At 41.6% G+C, this 25,350-nt stretch overlaps 1 protein-coding gene across 4 annotated transcripts in view; it reads left to right on the top strand.

The window, feature by feature from the left end:
* Positions 1 to 9,934: 9,934 nt before the first annotated feature.
* Positions 9,935 to 25,350, top strand: part of sbf1 (SET binding factor 1) — a 211,443-nt gene continuing 196,027 nt past the window's right edge. For all 4 annotated transcript variants that reach the window (XM_063072891.1, XM_063072890.1, XM_063072889.1 and 1 more), the window contains exon 1: positions 9,935 to 10,089. In XM_063072891.1, coding sequence (XP_062928961.1) covers positions 10,035 to 10,089 — 55 coding nt within the window. In that variant the 5' untranslated portion in view covers positions 9,935 to 10,034. The remainder of the gene's footprint in view (positions 10,090 to 25,350) is intronic.

The following is a 25,350-nucleotide window of genomic DNA, read 5'->3' as shown; positions in this document are numbered from 1 at the left end:
TTCCGGCTTCCTTGTCTTGGACCCATGAACTGGTTTGGGCAGAGGTTGCCCGCAATAACCTCCAGTTGTCCCTTTTAAATGCCAGAAGGAATTCCATCCATTGCTCTTGCCTGACCAGCAGATTGATGTGGGAGTGCCTGCTGCTGAACAGCTGATCCAACGCTACAAGTGCACATGGAGACGAGCCAGGGCTTCTCTGCTGAGTGCTCAGAAACAACATGCCCAACAGGCTGATTGGCTCCACTGACAGGTGCAACCTCTCAAGCCAGGAGAGGTCTGGCTGGCATCAAGAGATGTTACCCACAAAGTTGAGAGCTACAAGTTGGCTCCGTGCTACGTAGGGCTATTTGTAGTGGAAAAGGCTGAAAATAAGGTCTCCTATTGTGCCTACCAGCATCAATGAAGATCGGCCCAGTTTTCCATGTTTCCCAGCTCAAGCCAGTTACAACCTCTCCCCTGATTCCAGTCAACCATCTCCCCCTCCTCCCCTCTTGGTGTATGGTTCCCTGGTATATATTGTGCAGTGCCTCCTAGCATCTTGCCGGGTACAGGGCAAGGTCCAGTACATCATGGATTAGGGAGGTATGGCCCTGAGGAATGCTCCTGGCGGATAACAAGTCTCTCATCTGGGACTTCCAGCAGGCACAGGTCTGTGGTGCCTCGGTAGCTGTGCCTAGGGGTTAGTGGGCCCTGTCACAACCATGGACTCTGCTGTGGGTTTGGTAATTGCGCTCGCAAGTATGCACATTTCAGTTAATTACTGTTTCACTATGGCGGTATTTAACTCCCTTCTTTTCGTTGTAGTCTTGCCGAGACTTGACCCAAAGCACATCAATGTTACACTCTCTGCTTACCTTCGTCCTTGTCCGGGAAGGAGTACTACCATTTCAACAGATGCTGGAAAAGAGTGGTTTTCATTTAGTATTTAGATATTGCTTTCAGCTACAGTGTTGGCATTTAATCTTCAGTTTGAGAGTTTTAGATAATGGCCCTGCTGGCTTAGCATTTATTGTTTTCCTTTTCCTTCGTATTCTGCAGCAGTTCTCATTAAAGTCAGTGAACTGTCAACCCACTTCAGTCTCTCTCTCTCTGTCCACACCTGGGCCATATCCAAATGTTCTGACTCTGCCAGAACCACTTCCTGCAGTTCCAGGTAGTCAATTCCTACAACTCCTATGGAGGAGGCCCCAGAACCTGAGATTGTTTCACAACCACAAGTATCACCTGCCAAGCAGCGTGAACCCCCTTATCGGGAAGATGACACCTACTTACTGCAAAAGCTTTAGATTAGGCAGAATTTGTTAGGTGTATCCAGGAAGGATTCCTGACATAGTATGTGGACGTACTGACTAGAGAGGCCATACAGGATCTAGTACTGATCAATAAACCTGGTCAACTGACACAGCTCTCGGTGGGAGAGCATTTCAGAGATAGTGACCATACTCCATGATCTTCATCAGTCATGGAGAAGGATAGAAGCAGAAGACATAGGAAAGTATTTAACTGGGGGGAAGGCGACATAGCAGAAATGTGGAGGCTGTTTAGGGAGAACTTGCATGGGGTTCTGGATAGGCTTGACTTACTGAGGCAATTTGCTCATCAGGCAAATTCATCATTGCTGAAGCAAGTCCAGTGAAACTCCACTGCAATGTACAATATTCCAGTTTAATCATGGGACCACTAGGACCTGCATAGAAAGAACAATGTATAATATTGTCTGCAATGGTACAGAACAATGAGCATAATGGTGTTAAGAGAATTGGGTGCAATTCCAAATGAGCAATGACATAGGTATTCCAGTGTTTTAAGGATAGTAGGTACCCTACTGACTTCACTAAATGGCCCTGCAAATCTGTATTGTTCTATCCATCAGTGCTTTTGATCATAAATGTTAAGTGGTCCAATTGACGAGAGCTTGCAAAAAGGACATGCTGCCTGCAGTGATAGTATTCAGCTACTGAAGAGATTGATGTAAAGTACAACAGTTGTTAGATATCATTATGTGAAAACAATTAGTTGGAAAATAAGGAATAACACATATTTTGAAAGACTTTATGATGATTTTACTAATTTTGCTCGCTCTCCTGCCGTGATGTTCACTCCTCTCTTTGCAACATTCAGGCTGTGAGACTGTCCCAGCTGCTGTGCTTAGTGTCTCTGAGCTTCCTGGCAATTTGCCCTGCTTGTATGATGAACTGACACTGAGGCTTTGGGCCTTCTCCGGGGATTCAGATCTGAGGACTCAAGTAGGTTCGGAATGCTGTGCTTGCTTCTATCGTTTGCATGATTTGTGTTCGTTTTTCTCTTTCTCTGCACACTAGGTATTGGTCTTTTTTAAAATTTGGTTCTTTCGGGTTTCTTGCTTTGTGGCTGCCTGTAAGCAGACAAATCTCAAGGTTGTATAATCTATACATTCTTTCATAATAAATGCACTTTGAAGCTTTCATGACAATTTTCATTTGTTCAATCAGAATTTTGTTCTGGTAACATTAAGAGCTGAGTGGTAATATTAGATAGCTACCTATGGAAGAGAATGCTTACGTTTACTTTAAGCTAAATAACTTTCTTTAAATTGTTAATAATTGTAGTACGACTGTAGGGTAAAGGTGTGATTCATTGGCTCATATTCTTAACCCTATAGCTAATACTACTCTGATGTCTTAAATGTCCCTGAAATGTGTATGTGATTTGTGAATGAAGTACAGTACAGCAAAAAAAAAGGAATGTATAAGATTATAGCTGAACAGTTTCCCATAAATTCCAAAGATTAATTCCACTCCCACAGGAGGTTTGAGGAGTTGCAACAGTGTGACCAGAAATCTGCAGGGGGAGGGGGGCTGCAACTGTAGCTTGTGGGCAGTAGATGGCAACATTGCAAAACTTATTAGTCAGAGGAGCCCGGGAATTTTTTTTAAAAAAGCCTGTAAACGTACAAAATCTGAAATAACAATAAAAGTCCTTAAAATATTCAGCAAATCAGCCAACATCTATGTAAGGAGAAACAAAAGTAATGTTTCAGGTCAAAGACCTTTCGTTAGAACTGAGTAGGGTCATACTGGGTTCAGGTGATTAAGGTATATTCAAAGATTAAAGATCAAGATAAGCTTTATTTGTCACATAAACATGAAACATACAGCGAAATGCATAATTTGTGACAACAACCAACACAGTCGAAATATGTGCTGGGAGCAGCCTGCAAGTGGCGCCATGTTTCTGGCACCAACACAGCATCCCCACAACTTAATAACCCGAACCCGTACATTTTTGGAATGTAGGAGGGAACCGGGCCACCCAGAGGAATCCATGCGATCATGGGTAGAACGTACAACTCCTTACACACAGCAGTGGGAACTCAACGCTGATCGCTGATACTGTAATAGCATTATGCGAACCACCACATTACGTGCCGCCATATTTTTAAAGGACAAGAATTCCCAGCATTCGCTGACTCCTAGGTCAAGGCCAGATCAACACCTGGGGAAAGAAAAATGGATGATGTGAGGCAGAAGGCAATGCTCAGTGATATACTTGCCTTCTCATATCACTAGTAAATCAATTTTGTCTGCAGGATATTATACATGCTTTCTCACTTTTACTTCCACCAACAACTGATTCCAGCTTTACTCAAACTATCTTATTATGAAGCATTAGTTCTGACTGTAACTGGGATTACCAGCCCATCAGTTATAACTAATAGCTCATGGTTAACCTGTCGTTCATCAGGGGTTTATCTATCAGTTTACTGGATTTAATCCATCAATCACCAGGATCAGCAAACTATTCAGGGTTTCAGAAACTGTCCCTGACCATGATCAAGGTTCACCTAAACATTTCCTGAAAAAGAAAAACCTGTACAAGACAGAATAAAAAGTACAAATCTTACAACACATTAATTGCAGTTTGGCCATATTTTGTATCTTGGATACTATGACATGTTTGTAATTAAGATACTTAAGCAGGACTTGTAATATATTTGAGAATGGTAATTCTTCCATGGATCCTATAACAGTTTTCCCAATCTTGGCACAACCTTGGATCATCCTCCACATATCTGCAAAGGTTTCCACACTTAAGGGAACTGTCTACTTGCCAGTTACAAGAGGCAGGGAATACCTGTCAATTACTGGGCCCAGATTGGTAGCCAGTCAATCAAAAGAAACAATGTGTCCATCACAATACCTTAACCTGAAAATCACCAGTGTTAAATCACTAAATTTAAATTATATACCACATTGACTCCAATCTCCACCAACCTCCTAAATTTCCCTTCTTATTCTATCTCTTCTCCTATTCAGTCGTGTTCCCTTTCCTCCTCACTCAAGGAGTCCCAACTCACAGCATCAAAATCAGATTTATTGTCACTGACACTGGCTGTGAAATTTCATGTTTTCTGACAGCAGAACATTGCAGATATAACAAATTACTATAAGACAATAAACAGTGTAAAAGAGGAATAGTAAAATAGTGTTCATGGATTGTTTAGAAATCTGATGGCACAGAGAAAGAAGCTGTTCCTAAAACATTGAGTGTGGATTTTCAGGTTCCTATACCTCCTCCCTGATGGTAATAATGAGAAGAGGTCATGTGCCAGATGGTGAGAGTCCTGAATGATGGATGCTGCCTTTTGAAGATATCCTCAGTGATGAGAAGGCTTGTACCCCTTGTAGAGCTATCTGAGTTTATACCCCTATGGAGTTTTTTTTATAGCCCTGTGCATTGATGCCTCCATATCAAATGATGATGGAACCAGTCATAATGCTCTCCACCGCCTATCTGTAGAAATTTGCTAGTCTTTGGTGCTGTACCAAATCTCCTCCAACTCATAATGAGGTAGAGCTGCTTCTTCATGATTGTATCTATGTGTTAGGCCAAGGATACATCCTCTAAGTTGTTAACAACCAGGAACTTGAAACTATTTGCCATTTCCCGCTGACCCCTCAATGAGGACTTGCTGTGTGTTCTCCTGACTTCACCTTTCCTAAGTCCACAATCAGTTCCTTGGTCTTGCTGACATTGAATGCAAGAACACTATTGTGACACCACTCAAACAGTGCAAATATTTCGATCCTGTACGCTTCCTTGTTGCCATTTGAGATTCTGCCAACAGTGCCGTCATTGGCACATTTATAGATGACATCTGAGCTGTGCCTAGCCGGCTCAAATGCCATCTGGCTCAGGTCTCCTTTCTGAGCGAACAGTCCATTGTCAGCCCAAGTCAGACTGCACACCCATATGGTGCTTCTCATGATCCAGCAAAGGTGCATTCAGACTTTCCACTGCCTGTCTCTGCTCCCAGTGGGGTCTCAGCCATTGAACGTCAAGGCTAAGTGGTGAGACTCATCTGGGATGGCCATTGCCCACCTTTTGCATGGTGAGCTCCGACTGAGAGGCCAAAACCTGAACTGTTACCTAGGCTTTGCTACAAGTGGGTACTCCTCATTGTCCAAGGAGTTCTGAAAGGAATTCTTCAATGTTCCGTCATCTTCGAGCATCCCTGCATGACCTGCAGTTGGATGAAAGCTTTTAAGCAGCAGATCAGGATGGTAGGGCCCAAGATTCTGTCCTACATGACAAGTTTAAAGGGCCAACCAGCTCATTCCTACTCCTGTTTTGTGTGTTTTTATGTTCAATTTGCCTTTTTTTAAAAAAAAGCAGACGTTTTACTATTTTGTGTTCTTTAATACTTGAATTTTAAATTTATCTTAATTTTAATTATATTTTAACTTGCATTTTGACCTGTTATTTCCTCTTGTCACAATTGTCAATATACTTAGTATATGCCTCTTTTATTGACCTCAATATTTCCTATGTTTCTTTATTTGTACATGATATCTCATTGATGTACCCAGCATATTTTTTTTCCACTGGACTTCATTGAATATGAAAAGATAACAACATGTATTGATGAGGACAGCGTGGTTGATGCAATCTACACAGACTATATTGACAAGATCCTACATGTCCAAAAGTTTGAGCCCACTGGAAATGGGCTTGGTTATAAGAGCAGAGGTAATGGTGGAGGGATGTTTTATTGCAAAAAATGACGGTGTTGATAGGAAGGAGGCTTGCCAAAAGCATATTGAAAATTGGTAATGTGGGTAGAGCAATGGCAGATGGAACTTAATTGTGATAAGTGTGAGGCGATATACTTTGGGAGGTCTATTAATGGTACGGCACTCATCATGAATCGTAGGCACCAAGAGATTATTAAGGACTAAAGGGATCAAGGTTCCCCAAGGTGGCAGCACAAGAGGTTAATCAGAACCAGATTTAATATCACCGGCATATGTCATGAAATTTGTTAACTTTGCGCCAACAGTACAACACATGATAAATAAATATACAGAAAAAAAACTGAATTAGATTAAGTATAGTAAAGGCATCGTTAGTCTTGCGAGACCATGGATCTGCACCTGGAAAGCCTTCACTCTCCAGGGTGCAGGGCTGGGCAAGGTTGTATGGAAGACCAGCAGTTGCCCATGCTGCAAGGCTCCCCTCTCCACGCCACCAATGTTGTCCAAGGGAAGGGCATTAAGACCCATACAGCTTGGCACCAGTGTCGTCGCAGAGCAATGTGTGACTAAGTGCCTTGCTCAAGTTCACAAACCGATCCCTCGGCTGGGGCTCGAACTCACGACCTTTAGGATGCCAGTCCAATGCCTTAACCACTTGGCCAGGTGCCCACACATAGATTAAGTATATAAATGTCTACTAGTCAAGTTAAAATAAGTAGTGCCAAAAAGGAGATAAAAAGTAGTGGGGTGGTGTTCATGGGATCAATGTCTATTTAGAAATTGAATGGAGAGGGGGTGAAGCTGTTCCCGAATCACTGAGTGTGTGCCTTCAGGCTTCTGTACCTCCTGCCCAGCAGTAACAATGAGAAGAGGGCATGTCCTGGGTGGTGGGTATCCTTAATGATGGGAAGTTCCCTCCTAAGGCCCTACTCCTTGATGATGTCTTGGACACTATGGAGGCTAGGACCCATGGAATTGACTAATCTTACAAGTTACTGCAACTTACTTTGATCTTGTCGAGTAGCCCTCCCCCCGACATACCAGACAGTGATACAGCCTGTCAGAATGCTCTCCACAGTACATTTGTAGAAGTTTTTTTTGTGTTTTAATTGACAAATCAAATCTCCTCAAACTCCTAATGAAATATAACAGCTGTCTTGCCTTCTTTACAGCTGCTTCAATATGCTGTGTCCAGGTTAGGTCCTCAGAGATATTGACACCCAGTAACGTGAAATTGCTCACTCTCTCTATTTCTGAACCCTCTACAAGGGTTGACTTGTGTTCTGTCATCTTACCCTTTCTGAAGTCCACAATCAGCTCTTTGGTCTCGCTGACGATGAGCAAGGTTGTTACTGCCACATGACTCAAGTAACTGGTATTCGTCGCCCTTTCGTCATCATCCTATAACGTCACAAAAAACATTATTTCAGGCCACAGCTGGAGCATTGTACACCACAATTAAGGAAGAACATGATTGCACTGGAGAGAGCTTAGAGAAGAGTGTGATTCTTTTCTCCAATCTGTGATCATAGTCTTTATTAAAGTTTTGTCTTCTCAATTTTTTTTAAACATCAAAGTTTATTGACTACCCTACATGTTCCTCTAGTCTTACGCATCCTACAGCCCAGATTTAGTTCTCATCACTAGTTCTAACGGAAAATCTTTCCATTAGAAAGATGGAAAGATTTCAAGTATGAACTAACTACATACTGGATTAGAAAGGAGATCTGAATACATTGCACATTTACAATCTCTTTGCCTTGTCCTTCAGCCAGTTTTTTCTTGGGTAGATGCTATTCTCACATATTTATTGGTTGTTCCCCCCCCCCAATTGGTATGCATATTTCCTACAAGCCTGTAATATATCCCTAAAAGTGTGATTCATTTTTCAAAATCTTTAATCTGTCACCTGAATTCTACAGCATCATTTCTTTTTTATCTACTGCAATTATGCTACCTCTAATAAATAGCTTCTCTACTTTTTCCAAATATGTTGTACTCTATAACATTGAGTTTTTCCATGGAGGTATAGGATTTTTATAAAGGCACTGAGAATGCTAGATTTTATTGGCCATGGGATACAATATAATAATATCATGCTGGAATTGTGTAAAGTATTGGCTGGACTGGACTGCTACTGGGATATTGCTTGTAACTTTAAGGATGTGATAGAACTCAGAAAGAGATTTATGACTATGCTGTTGAGAGAACTTTAGTTATGAGGAAAAGCAGGCCAGGGTGGAACACATTTTGGAACAAAGGAGCCAATGGCAAGAATTAATAAAGTTGTATAAAACCAAGAGAACAAAGTGAACAAGTAGAACCTGTTCCTCTTAGCAGAGATTAATAACTTGGCAACACAACATAAAATTAGAAGAGAAAATGCTGGATGTCCGTAACACATCAAGCAACATGTCCTTTTACCAGAGAGATTGATAACACAGCAATATAAAGGGTGAGAGAGAAACAGCATTAATTTTTCAGATTGTCAAACCTTCTTCAGAACAGGAAAATTTAGAAATCGGATGAATTTGAACTTGCAGGCAAGAAAGAAGGCATAGGAATTTTCTGTCATAGGGTGGAGACTAAGAGACAGTAGATGAAACGGATTGGTGTTGACATGGAGGACATTGAGGGCAGATAATTTGTCTGGAAAAGATGTCCACTGGAACTATAGGGCACAGTACACAGCAGTTGCTGGAAATGAGAAACAAAGATGAATGCTGAGAATGCTCAGCTGGTCAAGCAGCTTTTGGAGAGAGACAAAGCAAATTAAATCAGAGGTGGCCTGGATTAAAAAGCAAAAATCTTCATACACTGAAAATCTGAAAACAAAAACTGAATGCTTGATGCGCTCAGTAGACTCTGTACTGTCCACAGAGAAAGACTTAACATCACAGTCCAGTGACTCCACACCATCCCATTCATACTTTTCTTTTGCAACCCAAAACTAATTTGTGCTCTCTGTTTCTAGTTCTGAGAAAGGGTCTTTGACCTGAAATGCTACCTCTTCATTTCTCTCTGTAAATGTTACTTGCCTTGCTGCATATCTTAAGATTTTCAGCACCTACCAATATTTTTGTTATTCATGTTTTCCCTTCCAAAAGCGTTTTAGAAGAGCCCATGATAAATGCTCTGTCAAGTAAGGATAATTTTCCTGCCAAAAGTCAAAGTCGAGCTTATTGTCACGTTCAAAAGCTCATGGATGCACAGGTGCATCGAAACTTCCTTAAGCACTTCCAGCAACAGAGGCACATATTATTACAGACATAACATGCATAAGAAAAAATATAAATTTTATAACATCATGTAATAAAGAACAGAACTGGAACAAAAAAATAAAGCCGGCAGAATGGCGACATTGGTTGGGCAGGATGGATGAAGGGAAATTATTGCTCTTGAACCTGCCGGTGTAGCCCTAACACGTTTTAATCGTGCCTTATAGACCTGTGTTAATTCTTCTTAGCTGCATCTGTATAAATTGCAAGTGATCATACAAATAAATGATCCGAACATTCTGACTTTTAATGGTTAGTCGTTCAATTTACATGCCAACTATATTTTCGGAGGAATAGCCCTCTATTCCTAACCACGTCATTTGTTCTTGAGACCATAACAACTAGACTCCCCCAACGTTTTCTTTCCGAGTTTTTGCGTACCCTTGCCCATCTTTCGCGACGAAGGATGAGCCCTCTCTGGAGATACGGACTGTCCTTCCTGAGAGGGAAGCCGGCGATCTGCTCCATGTCGGGCCCGTGACCTGACAGCAGCAGCTGAAGCCCGAGGCGGTTGTCAAGGGAGAACTGCCCGACATTCTGCGTTGCCTGGCGAGCGCGAGCCGGATGTCAAGGCGGTTGCCCCGGCCCCGGGGCGTGCTTCATATTATGGTCTGTGTGGTCGGTTGCTCCGCTCCTCCCACCCCCTCGGCGCAGGGTGCGCAGGCGCGCTGTGAGCGGGATGGCGGCGGGACGATGCTGACGCCTGGTAGTGCAGGCTGTGCCCAGCAGCAGCGACACAGCCATGGCCCGGCTGGCCGACTACTTTGTGCTGGTGGGCTACGATCACGACAAGCGAGGTGAGTACGACAGGGCCAGGCCGAGCTTTCCGCCGCCGAATGCTCTCGCATCCCCGTCCCACACCTCCTCCGCCCGGCTCAGTACTGCAGCCGTGAGATCTGAGGCCCAGCGGAGGGTGTGGGAGGAGGGAGGGAGGGAGGGACCCAGTTGAGGGTAGGGTGGTGGGGGGGGGCGGGTGTGGGAGATAAGACTTAGGAGGGAGAGACAAGAGGTGGTGTTGAGAGGGAGGATAGTGAGGAAAGATAGGGAGGTGGGAGGGGTTTTGACAGGAAGAATCACTGGAGAACGAGGTGGGTCAGAGATGCAGGGACCTAGGATGAGATCAGGAGTGAGAAGCTGCAAAGATGGGTGGGAGATTGAGCTAGGATAATGAAAGAATACTAGAGTGGGTGAAGGTGGGCAGAGACGATAGGATGATGGAGAGTACCAGGAGTATGTGAAAGGGTAATGTGCGTGGTGGTGGGTCTGAGAGTGACAGGTTGTTTGAAAGTGAACAGTGTCAGTTAAAAGTCATGCAGCATGCACATAGGCCTTTCAGCCTAATTTGTCTGTGCTTACTGGGATGATTTCCTGAACTTGTCCCATTTACCTACATTTGGCCCATATCTGTCTAAAGTTTTCCTATCCATGTACCTGTACAAATATATTTTACATTTTGTAATTGTAGCTGTTTCTGCTACATCCTCTGGCAGCTTGTTGCATATGCCATAGTGTGGGAAAATTTGACCTTGAGACCCTTCTTTAAATAAATATTTGCTTCACTGTCGTAAACCCATATATGTTAGTTTGACTACTCTACTTTGGGAGAGGGGAGTGATGGAGGAAAGACTGTGACCATCCACTTTATCTCTGCCCTTCAAGATTTTTTAAGCCTCTGTAATATCACTCGCCACCCATCTTTGCTCTTGGGAGAACAGTCCCAGCCTGTCCATTCTCTTATAACTCAAGTCCTGGAAATATCCCTTTAAGATGTGGGATAGGGAGTGAAGATGTGGATACAAGTGAATGGACTTTAGAGTTAGAGGGAACAATTTAGTGGTCAGATTGGCTTGCTTGCTTAAAGTGAAATAACTTTATGACACAGGTGGGCAGTGGGAGTGAATGACACACGATCAAATTTGTAAATGCAATGAGCATTAAATTTCGCTTTACTGGAAGCTTGGTGGAGCATGCTGATTTTCATTGCTGTATATGTGCATCTGTAAATTTTCATTTTGCTTAGTAACTTGTGTAAATTTCAGTCTGGATTGATAAGTGGTAACCTTGGAGAATTTTGTGTTTTCGTTTGTATTAACGTATGTGTTTTGTATTAACGTTTGCTTCTGGTGAGTATTGTGGTTTGTGCAGTCTTGTTTCTGGGAAGTGTTTCAATTGATATCCACTGAAGTATTTATTTCTTGCTCTTTGCATCAGTATAAGTATAATACTGAATTGGAAGGAGCAATTTATACAGCTGATTATGAAGTTGGATTGTCTGTGAATGGGGAAAGTGATGACACTTAAGTTCAGTGTGAGATTCTGCACAAGATTTAAAAACAATCGTATTCCATATGGCAAGACACTGGAAACTGAAGGCACAGACTTTGTAAATATATGTGAATCAGTAGTAACTGTTCTGTAGATATAAGAGGAAAGAGTGTTATTGGAATGTTTTCCTCTCTCTCAAGGTGATGGGATACAAGGGCTGTAAAGTACAGCATGAAGCCTTGTTTAAATTCAGTTTCTGATAGTATGGTTAATTGTGAGGACTATTGCAGAAGGTTACAAAACTGAAGAGATAAAAGGCAAGAAACTGACAGGGATATTAACTGACTAGAGCCATTCTGGAGTAGTAGCTAAATAGTGCAGTAGAACTCAAAATTGAAATTGATCCCGTTTTGAAAAACTGAAGGATGCACTATTTACATTGTTCATTTGGAATTGAGGGAAAGGGTAGAATAAATGAAATGTTGCAGATACTGGAAATATTGAAATAAAAATAAATGTGTGAAATGTTTGCAAGTCAAAAGAGTTAATTTAAAAATGCAAACACGAGGAAATCTGCAGATGCTGGAATTTCAAGCAACACACACAAATTTCACCAGCAACTTTTATGTGTGTTGCTCAAAAAAGTTAGTCATAGTCATACTTTATTGATCCCGAGGGAAATTGGTTGATTTTGTTAATGTTTTGTTTTAAATTAATGTTTTGTTTTGATCTTTCATTGAATATTTTCTTCTATTCAATGAAACAAACAGAATAAAGCTTGTGACGTTTTGTAGGAAAGACAGTAACACTTGACAATACAGCAGTCCTCCCAAACTCAAACTCTGAAACCTGCTTGAAATTTTTTTGAAACTTCCTTGAATTTTTTACTGAAGCTTGTGACTTGAACCGACAACATTTGAACCTGAATGAAGAGCCAAACTCAATGAAGAATATGAATTTTGTGCAGTGAATGTATAAATGTTTCTCAGTCCTTTAATTCACATAATTCCCAGACATCTCACCTCTCCCGGAAGTTCCGGGAGTCTCCCGCATATTAATAGTGGCTCCCTGATGCCCGCAAATTATATACAATATCCCAGAAATCAATTTTTGAGAGAGCGAGAGCGACCATGAGAGGGAGAGAGAGCACGAGAGAGAGAGAGAGAGTGTGTGCACGCGCCATGGGAGAGTGTTCCAAAAAAAGAAAATATAAAACGTACGTCATCCCAGACCACCCTAAAGTGTACCCCTGCCTAATAGGGGTCAAAAATAATGACAGTGTTCCTCGCTGCAGTTTGCAACAGTGACTTTTCTATTGTGCCCATGGTGGGTTAAAACTGTAAAAGACATGTTGAGTTGAGTTTAACAGGTGTCATTCATTCATTAGCATAGCTAACGTTATTTAAGCTAGCTGGCTAGGTGCTAAGGAGCAACTCTATTGCAGACATCCCACCTCTCCCGGAAGTTCCGGGAGTCTCCCCCAAATTGATGGCGCTACCTCCCTGAAATGAGTTTTTGCAGGTTGGGATGTCTGAACTCCAGTAAAGTGCTAGATTTTGTTTGGAAACTCAAAATAATATAACAAATCTGTCACAAATAATTGGGGAAAGAAATCAAGCTAAAATAACACCTAACATCTTTGGAAACTTGTGTTTAAATTGAATCACAAGTCTAAAACAGTGGAAGTATTTGGCTTTTATTCTAACAATTAAATCTAAAGGGCTTCCCATAGTTATGAAGGTTGATTTAGGGTTGTTATGAACTTGGGATATCCACACACCTTAACGGCAGGTGAAGTGATTTAGAAGCAAAGTCACTGGCTGTGTACGTGAAGTGAAAGATTGGCTGGGGCTTTGTTTTTCTGAATTAATTGTTGGAGATTTAACATTGACAATCAGTTTCATTGTTTTATATGGGAAATAAAATTATATTAGATGTAGTTGCTTCCTTTTGTTCTTTTCTCTTGAAACTTCCAGTTTCTTAACATTATCTGCTTTCAGTGTGCTGGTACCTCCCAGTATCTGAAATATTTCTGGGCTACCACAGCACTTCAGGGGAAAATATCATCCATAATTGACAGTGGATTTATTATGAGCGCTTCTACATCTCCCCTGGATAGTCATTCGTTTTTGTTGTCATTATTTTTAATTGGGTTGCCTAAGGAAATGCTTGGTGTTCATATCTTTTGTGAATTTTTGCAGATAGTAACTATTAGAATAGTTATTATTATGTTCAGTCTTGTAGCACAGTAGGAAATCCAATAGTCCACAATGGGTCAGCACTTTGATCTTTCCATTAAAATCACTTGCACTTTCTCAAGTATGTATCAATATTGTTTAGGGAGTTTCTGTTTCCATGTCACTTTCTCCTCACATTATAAAGTTTGATCTTTCTTTTCCAGGCCTTCTCATAGCACTATTGAGAGTTTTAACTGTACTCTTCAGCTTCTGCTGCTGAAAATACCAGTTTTTTTGAATGCCCCTCTGTAATAAGCCTGTTTTTTCTTGTATTTCAAATGAGATGGTACAGCTTTCTAAGTCCAATCACATACAAGGAAAAAATCTGCAGATGCTGGAAATCCAAGCAACACACACACAAAATGCTGGAGAAACTCAGCAGGCCAGGCAACATCTACGAAAAAGAGTACAGTTGACGTTTTGGGCCGAGACCCTTCATCAGGACGCTTCTGATGAAGGGTCTCGGCCTGAAACATCAACTATTTACTCTTTAGGTTTATAAGATGATGAGAGACATTGATTGTGTGGATAGTCAGAGGCTTTTTCCCAGGGCTGAAATGGCTAGCACGAGAGGGCACAGTTTTAAGGTGCTTGGAAGTAGGTATGGAGGAGATATCAGGGGTAAGTTTTTTACGCAGCGAGTGGTGAGTGCATGGAATGGGCTGCTGATGACGGTGGTGGAGGTGGATACAGTAGGGTCTTTTTAAAAGACTTGGACAGGTGTGTGGAGCTCAGAAAAGTAGAGGGCTATGGGTAACCCTAGGTAATTTCTCAGGTAAGGACATGTTCGGCACAGCTTTATGGGCCAAAGTGCCTGTATTGTGCTGTAGGGTTTCTATGAACTTGTTTGTCACATAAAGTGACAAACAATGCAACTGTTTAGGCATATAATGATTGTGTATGTTCAGCATTATTTCTGTTTAATTGTTCACATATATGTTATAGATCCACAGCACTGCATTAATAACCAAGACTTCCCTGGGATTCTGGTCCACATTCCTCCATATAATAGTAAAAATATATCAGGAGTTATTAATCTGACAGTATTTTGTGTTTTGGGCACCTATTGAACTATATAACAAGGGTGACTACACTTCATATCAATGCTTTGGACATCAGTCATTTGGAACATTCAGCAACATAAAATGAATAATAAATTGAATAACTTTTTTGAACATTTAAGTCCTAACTTTGTTTTCTGAATTAAGATCTGTAGTTGGGGGAAAAAAAATCACAATCAACATGTTGCTGTGGCATGATTTCATGGAGTGACTCTTGAAGATTTTATGATACGTTGAGATAACTTAGTAGAGTGTGTCTTATAAAACCTTTCTGAGGCAGTGCCTTGGGTTCATTGATGACTTCCACTCCAGTTCTCTGTTTTCTAAATAGGTTGATGAGGCCAATGTGGGACTTGCCATAAAGAGGGTGGGGATTTGATGTGCTCCTCTACCATTTGTTCTTGTATGCTTCTGATGAACGTATTCAGCTCTGTGTTCCTCTTTCATTTTGCACAGATGGGACCTAGGGATTCTGATGAGTCAGTTACACTTTTTCAAGAACGGTTTGAGAGCATTTTTGAATTCTTTTCTCTGTCATCCTTGTAATCCCATGATTTAGTTTGAAGTCTGGTATTGGGCACGTCAGTGATGTGGTTTGCTTGTTGGAGTTATCTGAGTGATTAGAAGCTTAATGTTGGCCTAGGAAAGGAGATTGACTTTGGTTTGCTTATTCTGTCAATGCATTTGGAGGATTTCATGGCAGCACTGATGATTCCTCTGAGCCTTCAGATGCCTTTGGTAGGTAGTCCATGTAGGAGAGAAGGGACGTTACTAGTTTGGCTAGTTTGAGCTTTTGATCCTCAGATGGCTAAAGGCTATGCAGTCCACTGAAAGCAATGGTGAATTCTGTCAGTAATGTCATATTTTGTTGGAGGCAACTTGTGAGATATGAGAAGTGTTCACGCTGTCCGAGTCTAGCTATGGACCTCTATGTTGCAGGGTTGTCGTGACATTTGCTTTGCTGTTGTTTACTGTAAGGGCCATTTTCAGCAAAGGGACAAAATAATGACAGGGTTTATTTTCAGCTTGCTTTATCTCAGTGACTATGATTCAGGTGATCTTGGCCCTGGCGCGAAAGTTGAACAGTTTTCATTGGCTCTATAGAATAGTCACACTCCAAAAGGAATGTCATCAGAGGCAAATTGCAGTTTGTAGTGAGAAAGTGTTGGGCCATGACAACCTTGTTTGACACAGTATGTACTAAGAGTACATCTGTTGGTTAAGATCAGTGCTAGCACGTTGTCATGTTGCAGACAGCTTTGGGACAAGTTTCTGAGGACAGTTGAATTTGAGGAGTCCAGTCTCATGCTTGACTAAGTTGAACGTTTTTGTAAGGTCATACAGAATAGTTGTTGCTATTGCTGGATGCCTTATTCATTGCACAGTAAAGGCTATAATTATTGTAGCATTGGATGGGTGGAATCCACTCTGTGAGTGGTATAACCAAGGACATTTATCACCAACATACGTCATGAAGTTTGTTGTTTTGTGTGCAAGACATAAAAATACTGTAAGTTGCAAAAAAAAAAGGTACAAAAGAGAAATAATGAGATGGTGTTCATGGGTTTGCATATCATTCAGATGGTAGAGGGGAAGAAACTGTTCCTAAAGTGTTGACAGTAGGTCTTCAGGCTCTTGTATCTGCTCCCCAATGGAGACTCCCTCTAGTTACTTCAGTCAGGAGTGTCTTCTTTCTTGACATGTTCTTATCTTTCATAACGTGGGAGATCAGGATATGAATTTGTGACTGAAGCTCCTCTTCAAGTTTTAGAATTGCAGCAGGAATACTGTCTGCTACTGAGGTCATGTTTGGTTTGCAATGATGTTTGGCTTTATTAACATTGTTAGTTTGGCAACAAGGCTGGACCTGATGGTTTCCCATGAAATGTTTGAGGATTCATTTAATGTTCTCCTAGTAATTCCTGACCATATCTGCTAATTAAGCTTGCCTCCATCATAAGCCCTTGGTGGGTTGGTTACTTTGGTGTTTCGGCTGTTACACTAGTAAGTAACAAATCCATGAAAATCCTGGTTACTTTTGAGGTTCTGAATCTCATGTGCTCTTTCCACCCACAAATGTGTTTTTTTGGCTCTTGGTTTTTTTAAATAGACCTCAGTCTTCAGTTCCCTGGAGAATTTTCTTTTTACCTTGAATCAAGATGGAATTTCCATTTTAAGAATGCCCCATATTTGTAGTTAATTGAGTTGTAGATACCATAGTAATTGGCATCAAAAGAATTCTGGTGATTTATGGCAGTTTATAACTGCAGATTATGGTTAGCTTGAAAGTAATTCAAGCACTGTGGACGTTATGGCTCCAGTTGTTTCAGTTTCATCAGCCAGAAGATTTTTTTCCCCCAAAAATATACTTTATTCAGAAATATTACAAAATAAAGTTATTTACATAGGGAAAAGACACTCGTTGTCCCTGAGTCCTTATTCAATAAATAAAGTTATTTACAATAAAATTATGCATTGACTCTCAGTCCATATTCACATGAAAGATGTTTACAATAAATTGTTCATTGACTCTCAAACCTTAGTCAAGAATTAAGACATTAAGCCTTATTACGGTCTATACATTTTCAGCCACTCCTGGGGCACCAAGTTGATTTGTCTATCCACACTGCTGATGGGGGTATTCTCCTCCCCACCCGACCCCTCCCACTCCTGCGGCTGACGAACCTTAAACTGTGGTCCTTCCCCACCGAGCCTTCGCGGTGTCTGCACCAAGCTTGAGTGCATCCCTCAGCACGCACTCCTGCAGGTGAGAATGTGCCAGTCGGCAACATTCAGTCACGGACATCTCCATGTGCTGGTAGACCACCAAGTTTCAGGCAGACCAAAGAGCGTCCTTCACTGAATTGATGATCTGCCAGCAACACCAGATGTTTGTCTCCGTGTGCGTCCCTAGGACCAGCCTGTAGATCAGGGAGTCCTCGGCTACACAGCTGCTGGGCATGAATCTTGACACCGTCCCTTCCATCCTCCTCCACACCTTCTTCGCGCACCCACAGTGTGCAAAGAGGTGAGTCACTGCCATCTCTTAGTTTCTTAAAATCTTCACCAATGATTTTGCTGTGGCAGTATATCTATTACTACTGTTGTTTTGGGATCAGGCCGATGATGTTAGGAGTAGTCATTTTGACTATTACATCATAAGTATTCCTTGGTTGATTTAATGTAACAGGTGGCAGTTGCTAGACTGGGTGTTTGTTTTGAGGTTGTTCAGTTGTCTATCTGATAAAATAGGGTGTCGGTTTTGATAAGAAAATATTCTAAGCATTTTGTCGGGAGGAGGACTCCATTCGTGGTAGTTTTCCTCACCCTCCATGAAAAGTATTCCTTTCCAGAGGAATGTGCCCTTTCCAGCTCCAAATTCTCAAGTGACTAAGTAAATTTCTGCTTATTCAAATTATTAGTTGTATGAAACAATTTCGTACTAATTCACATTGTCTGAAGGAAAAACAGTTGTATCTGAGAGCCAAATACAAAAAAAAACTGCAAAGCCCAAAAATATTTTAAATATTGTTGGAAAGGCATACATGAATGGATTTTGGATCAATCTAATTTCTTGAGTGGGGCATGCATTTTCTGTAAGCATCAGATTGGGTGTTGTACAACAGAAAATTTGACTCAAAGTACACCCATTTGCTAAAGTCTTATTAAAAACAAAAGCTTTTGAAGTATTGTGCAAATTCTGTCCTTAATTTTTAGAGGTGGTTCAATAAAATCTTCAATTTACTATTGGATGCTGTTCAGTTATAAATGGAATTACTAAATTGAATTGATTTGGTCAGTTACTTGGTTTCATTTTATTTGTGTGATGTTGATTATCAAGTATGGAGAGCTTGTGCTGAAGCTGGAGGTTTGTGTCTCTGCATGTGTGTCACAAGAAGCTGTGGCTATGTGTAAACAAAGTTCTTTAAAATTGAATGTTGGCATTTTGTTTGGAAAGCATGGAAGTTAAACTCAGGTTGGACTCCCATATGGAATTTGTGTTTAGAATGTGTAGAGTGGGAATAAAGGGAGCCTTTTCTGGTTGGCTGCTGGTGACTAGAGGTGTTCCACAGGTGTCCGTGTTGGGATCAAGACTTTTTACGCTATCTGTTAATGATTTGGATGATGGAGTTGATGGCTTTGTTGCAAACTTTGCAGATGATATGAAGATGGATGGAGGGGTGGGTAGTTTTGAGGAAGTAGAGAGGTTACAGAAGGACCTAGACAAATTAGGAGCATGGGCAAACAAGTGATAGATGGAATACAGTGTTGGGGAGTGTATGGCCATGCACTATGGTAGAAGAAATGAAAGAGTTGACTACTTCCTAAATGAAGAGAAAATTCTTTAGTCAGAGAGTGGTGAATCTGTGTAATTTGTTGCCACGGGCAGCTGTGGAGGCCAAGTCTATATGCATATTTAAGGCAAAGGTTGATAGATTCTTGATTGGCCAGGGCATGAAGGGATATGGGGAGAATACAGGAGATTAGGGCTGAGAGGAAAAATGGATTAGCCATGATGAAATGGCAGAACAGACTTCATTGGGCCGAATGGCCTAATTCTGCTCTATGTCTTATGGTCTTGGAGAATGATGCACAAATTTGCCAAAATTACTGGTGTTAAAATAGATTGAACTCAAGTGGCATAAAATAAGCTTGTATTTACAAGAGTAGGGTGATTTTACTGTGTTTGAGACAGTTAAACAAGTTGGCAAGTTAAGTGGAAAGAAACTAATTTTCTGGCCAGAATGAGGAGGTACAATTTAAAAATTGGCATCCAAAATTGATGGCAGGAACCATTTCACACAACTGGTTGTGGAAATCTGAAACTCCTAAACCTGAAGATTGAGAAGTGTTAAAAGCTGAAATTTGTTGTTATTAGGCAGTAGTATTTAGGAAGCAAGTGGGAAATGGAGTTTCGAGAGGGATCAGCCATAATAGTACAAGGAAATATCTAGAAAATGGGGCATTGCAATAGTGTCATGTTGGTCATTTGACATAAGTTTGGATTTAGTTAAAATTGGAGGCTTCAAGAAGCATGAACCATTATACAGAAACCCATCTAGCTCATTTGTTTTTTGTGAGAGAAATGCAATGCTGTCAATCCATCATAAAATCGTAAGTCTATATTTTCTACTTGGAGTGGCAGCTGTAAGATTGGAGTTTGCTGCTATCTGTTAACTTATATTCCTGCGTGGGTATTCCTCTGGATGCTCTATGTTCCAAAAAAGACATACTGTTACAGTTATTGAGTTGTGGACATGCTTTGTTGACATCGGAAGTGTGACGACACTTGCATGCTGCCTAACACAATCCTGGCTGATGTGATAGACGCAAAAACATAATGCACTGTATGTTTCAATGTACATGTGACAAATAAAGCTAACGTGTAAGGTTTCTCACTTTGATGTTCAATTAAAGTTACCTAGCATTTGTTCTTGACTGAAGATAACTTTGAAATGCAGTATTGATTGCAATTTTAGTTACCATGATGAAATAGTTATGTGACGGCCAAACAGGCAAGGACATCTGGTTCCTTTTCCAACAATCAGGCAGCTTTCACTTTTACTTTAGACCACTATTTATTAGGTTTATTAAATTCAATTTTACGTAGTCACTGGGATACTGCATCATTTGCTTTTTGACTTTTGACCTTTGTTGCATCAAGTTGTGATCTGGAATTTACTGCCTAAAAAGTAGAAAGGCTGGTTCATTAAACACCAAGAAAGGGAATTGAATAAAAATGAGAAAGGACAATGTTAGAGTAATTAAATACTTCAAAGAACTAGCACCGGTATGACATAAACACTAGAGATTCTGCACGTGCTGGAAATCCAAAACACGGATGTGTGGGAAATGGAGGAAATGAGAGGGCAGAATCAATGCTGGAGGAAGGGAGACCCCGTTCTTTGAAGAAGGAGGAGAACTCTGATGTCTGATGGAAAGGAAACCCTCATTCTGGGAACATATGTGGTGGCAACCAAGGAATTGAGAAAAGGGAATAGCATTTTTACAGGAAATGGGGTGGGAGGAGGTATAGTCAAGATAGCAGTGGGAATCAGTAGGTTTGTAAAGGATGTCAACTGACAGTCGTCAATGTAGTGGAGAAAGAGTTGGGGAGCATTACCGGGAAGGGCTCGGAATATGGACTGCTCTACGTAGCCAATAAAAAAGGTAGGCATAGCATGCCCAGGGCTGCCCCTTGAGTCTAGAAGAAGTGGGCGGAGCTGAAAGAAAAATTGTTGGGGGTGAAGACCAGTTCTGCCAGATGGAGGAGGGTGGCAGTGCAGGGGAACTGGTTGGTTCTTTTATTGAGAATTAAGTGAATGGCTTTAACGCCTTCTCAATGGTGGATAGAAGTGTATAGGGACTGGACATCCAGAGTGAACTTGAGGCAGTCAGGACCAGGGTATTGAGAGTTAGTGAGATCAAGAGCATGAGAAGTGACACAGATGTAGATGGGAAGAGATTGACCCAAGGAGGGTAGAATGGAGTCGAGGTAGGAGACGAGCTCAGTGTGGCAGGAGCAGGCAGAGACAAGAGGGCAAGAGGAGATGTTTGAAAACTGCCATCTGGCCTCAGCAAGTTAGAGGTAAGTCTGCCACACTACAACAGCATCCCCTTTGACTGTGGGTTTCTTGGTAAGGTTGAGATTGGTGTGGAAAGAATGGAGGGCAGTGCATTCAGAGGGGGTAAGGTTCAATGAGGAGTGCTGAAGTTGAGCCAAATAATGTCTCATCAGCAATTAGGGATAAAAAGATTCAGGGCAGACAGTGAACCAGCGCCTGTGTTCAAGAAGGTGAGAAGGGTTGGAGAAGGGATCATCAGTGCTGGGTGGGGAATTCTTGCCAGGAAAGTGGGCTTGGAGATGGAGGTGACAGCAGAAGTATGGCATGTTGATTGCCACCTTTATGTGATACAATTTTGAACTGCCACCAGTTTTACCATACCAGATAATTTAGCATCATTGGCAATTTATTTGCTTTGTGAGTTCAAGTCATTGACATAAAATTGGAAACAGCAACAATTCCCGCCATTGATTCATGTGATCTCCACATAGATTTTACCCTGATTTAGTTTTGGGGAAGCCAAATGGAAGTTTTCTGATTGTTATATCACCTATTCTTTTCTTGATTTTTGTTTTAGTAGTCCAACTGCCTTGTGCCTTCGGGCTGTAATGTTACGCACATCATTTGAGCCATTGAAATATTGGGGAAAAATTTAAATGTAGCTGGTTTAAAACATTGTGGATCTTATGTTGTAGGGTTTAAACTTGTCCTAGGTATTTAATCAACACATATCAAAGTGAGTCAGCTGGGGTGATATACTGCGTCCGGTGCTCCCGATGTGGCCTTCTATATATTGGTGAGACCCGACGCAGACTGGGAGATCGTTTTGCTGAACACCTACGCTCTGTCCGCCAGAGAAAGCAGGATCTCCCAGTGGCCACACATTTTAATTCCACATCCCATTCCTATTCTGACATGTCTATCCACGGCCTCCTCTACTGTAAGGATGAAGCCACACTCAGGTGGGAGGAACAACACCTTATATTCCGTCTGGGTAGCCTCCAACCTGATGGCATGAACATTGACTTCCCTAACTTCCGCCAATGCCCCACCTCCCCCTCGTACCCCATCTGTTATTTATTTATATACACACATTCTTTCTCTCACTCTCCTATTTCTCCCTCTGTCCCTCTGACTATACCCCTTGCCCATCCTCTGGGTGCCCCCCCCTTTCCTTCTCCCTGGGCCTCCTGTCCCATGATCCTCTCATATTCCTTTTGCCAATCACCTGTCCAGCTCTTGGCTCCATCCCTCCCCCTCCTGTCTTCTCCTATCATTTTGGATCTCCCCCTCCCCCTCCCACTTACAAATCTCTTACTAGCTCTTCCTTCAGTTAGTCCTGATGAAGGGTCTTGGCCTGAAACGTTGACTGTACCTCTTCCTAGAGACGCTGCCTGGCCTGCTGCATTCACCAACAACTTTGATACGTGTTCTTAGGTATTTAATGGTCTGTAAATAAGGTGAAAGATTTGAATTTAACATTACTTAGCATGCTGTATCTTCTGAACTGATGGCTTTTTGATTGTGATGGCTTTACAGAGCATTAAAATGTTATTTTTAATCTAGAATTTCAGGAATTAGCCACAGAGAGCAAGTAACATTAATTGATGGGAGGTTACTCAGTAAGTGGTTCAAAAAAGCTTAAACAAGAAGGCTCTTGTTCTTTTGCTGTATAGACAACCTGGCCTATTAGTAATGCAAATGTTACTTACCGTTTATCAGCCCCTGCCTGAATATGTTTGAAGTCTTGCTGAATGCAAGCATGGATTGCTGAGGAATTTTGAATGGAACTGAACATTGAATAGACATCAAGAACATCCCATCTCTAAATTGATGGAAGAACAGTCCTTGATAAAGTAGTTGAAGATGAGTCAACCTTGGACATTACTCTAAAGAACTCCTACAGTGATATCCATGGGCTTAAACACTACCACTTCTCTGTGTGGTATGATTCCAGCTATTGAAGTGTTTGTCCATTGTTCAGACTGTCTTCGGTTTAACAGTATGTCTTGATGCCACAGTCAGTCAAAAGCTGCCTTGATGTCAAGAGGAGTCATTCGCCTCAACTCTTGAATTTACCTTTTTTCATTCATGTTTGAACTAAAGTTGTGATGAGTTCCGGGCTGAGTGCTTTGGCAAAGCTCAAATTGGCCACTGGTGAATAAGTACTACTTGATAGTACTGCTGACAGTTTTTGTCATTTTTATTCATGGCTCTCTGATTATGTGCAGAACAAATATGGAGTCCAGTGGTCTGCTTTTTGTCAATTTTCCACATTGTTGAAATAAATGCCAAAATGTTCTTGAGGTAGCTTAAAGGTGGGAGAAAAGACTTTAGGGTACTTACAGGGGGATACCTGGTCTCTAAGTTGCTCTTATAATCGCTGTGTTTGGATGGCTTGTTCACATGATGTTGTGGGACATGGCAAAGGCTATGCTTCTGACTATGAAGTGTAGTTGGTTAGGTTCTCACCTATTGGAGATAGAGAAATACCTGATGCGTGCATGTTGAGAATGTTATTTGCCACTGTTTGTACTGTGCCTGGACATCGTCTAGGTTTTGATTGCTGAGGGCTAGATCTGTGGCATATAGGATTGGCGATCCAGGGACTTGTATGAAGTCCAAGTACAGCCTCTGGAAAGCTATCACGAAGGCAACGAGGCAATTCCAGACTAAGCCTGACACACCAACAGATGCTTGACAGCTGTGCTAGGGCTTGCATTCCACCTCCTACAAGCTGAGAACAAATAGCATAAACAGCAAAGATGCATTACTCCCTGATGAGCTTAATGTCTTTAATGCACAGGTTGAGAGGGAGAATAATTACATATTTCTGCAAGTCCCTGCAACACCCGATGACAATGTGATCTCAGTTTGGAGGCAGATATCAGAACATCCTTTGGGGGGGGGGGGTCAAACCTTCATGAGGCATCAGTCCCTAACTGTGGACCTGGTCAAGTGCTTAAAACATGCATGACTGACTGGCTGGAGTTTTAGGGACATCTCCACTCTCACTTCTTTGGTCTGAGGTTCTCACTTGCTTCAAGATGCCGTCAATTGTACTACTGCACAAGAAGAGCTGGGTGACATGCCTCAATGACTACCACTCAGTGGTGCTTGCTTCCATTGTAATAAAATACCTTGAGAGGTTGGTTACATCTTAAATCAACTCCAGCCTTATTCAGGACCTGTGGGACCTGGACCCACTTCAATTCACCTATTGCCGTAATAGCATGTGCTATCTCTCTGCTTCTCCACTCTGCTCTGGACAACTGGAATGTGTATGCCTGGTTGTTCTTCATTGTCCAGAGCTTGACGTTCAACACCATCCCCTCAAAACTTATTAACCAGCTTCAAAACATACCTTTGTACCTCCCTTTCAAATTGGACCCTTGAATTCCTCATTGGCAGACAAGAAATAATATGGATCAGAAACCTAATTTCCTCTTCACTGACCACCAACACAGGAGCACTTCAGGCCTGCATGCTTAGGCCCTTGCTGTACCTCTCTCTATAGCTATATCAGAGAGGCTAATCACAGCACTAATGCCATCTATAATTTTGCTGATAACATCACTGTTGGCAGAATCACTGATGATGACAAGGCAGTGTACAGGAAGGAAAAGCTAGTTGGTGCTGTAACAACCTTGTGCTTAATATCAGCAAGACCAAGGAACTGATTGTGGACTTTAGGAAGAGGAGGATAGACGAATACACATCCCCTCTTTCCCCTCCCCACACCTTTTTTTATTCTGGCATCTTTCCTTCCTTCTCAGTCCTGAAGAAGTGTCTCAGCCCAAAACCTCAGCTATCTATTCATTTCCATAGCTGTTGCCAGACCTGCTGAGTTCCGTGTGTGTGTGTGTGTGTGTGTGTGTGTGTGTGTGTGTTTTGCTTTGAACACACAATGGTCGTCATTGAAGTGTCTG

Source organism: Mobula hypostoma, chromosome 20, assembly GCF_963921235.1.
Source record: "Mobula hypostoma chromosome 20, sMobHyp1.1, whole genome shotgun sequence".
NCBI lineage: Eukaryota > Metazoa > Chordata > Chondrichthyes > Myliobatiformes > Myliobatidae > Mobula > Mobula hypostoma.
This window is presented reverse-complemented; position numbering and strand designations above follow the sequence as displayed.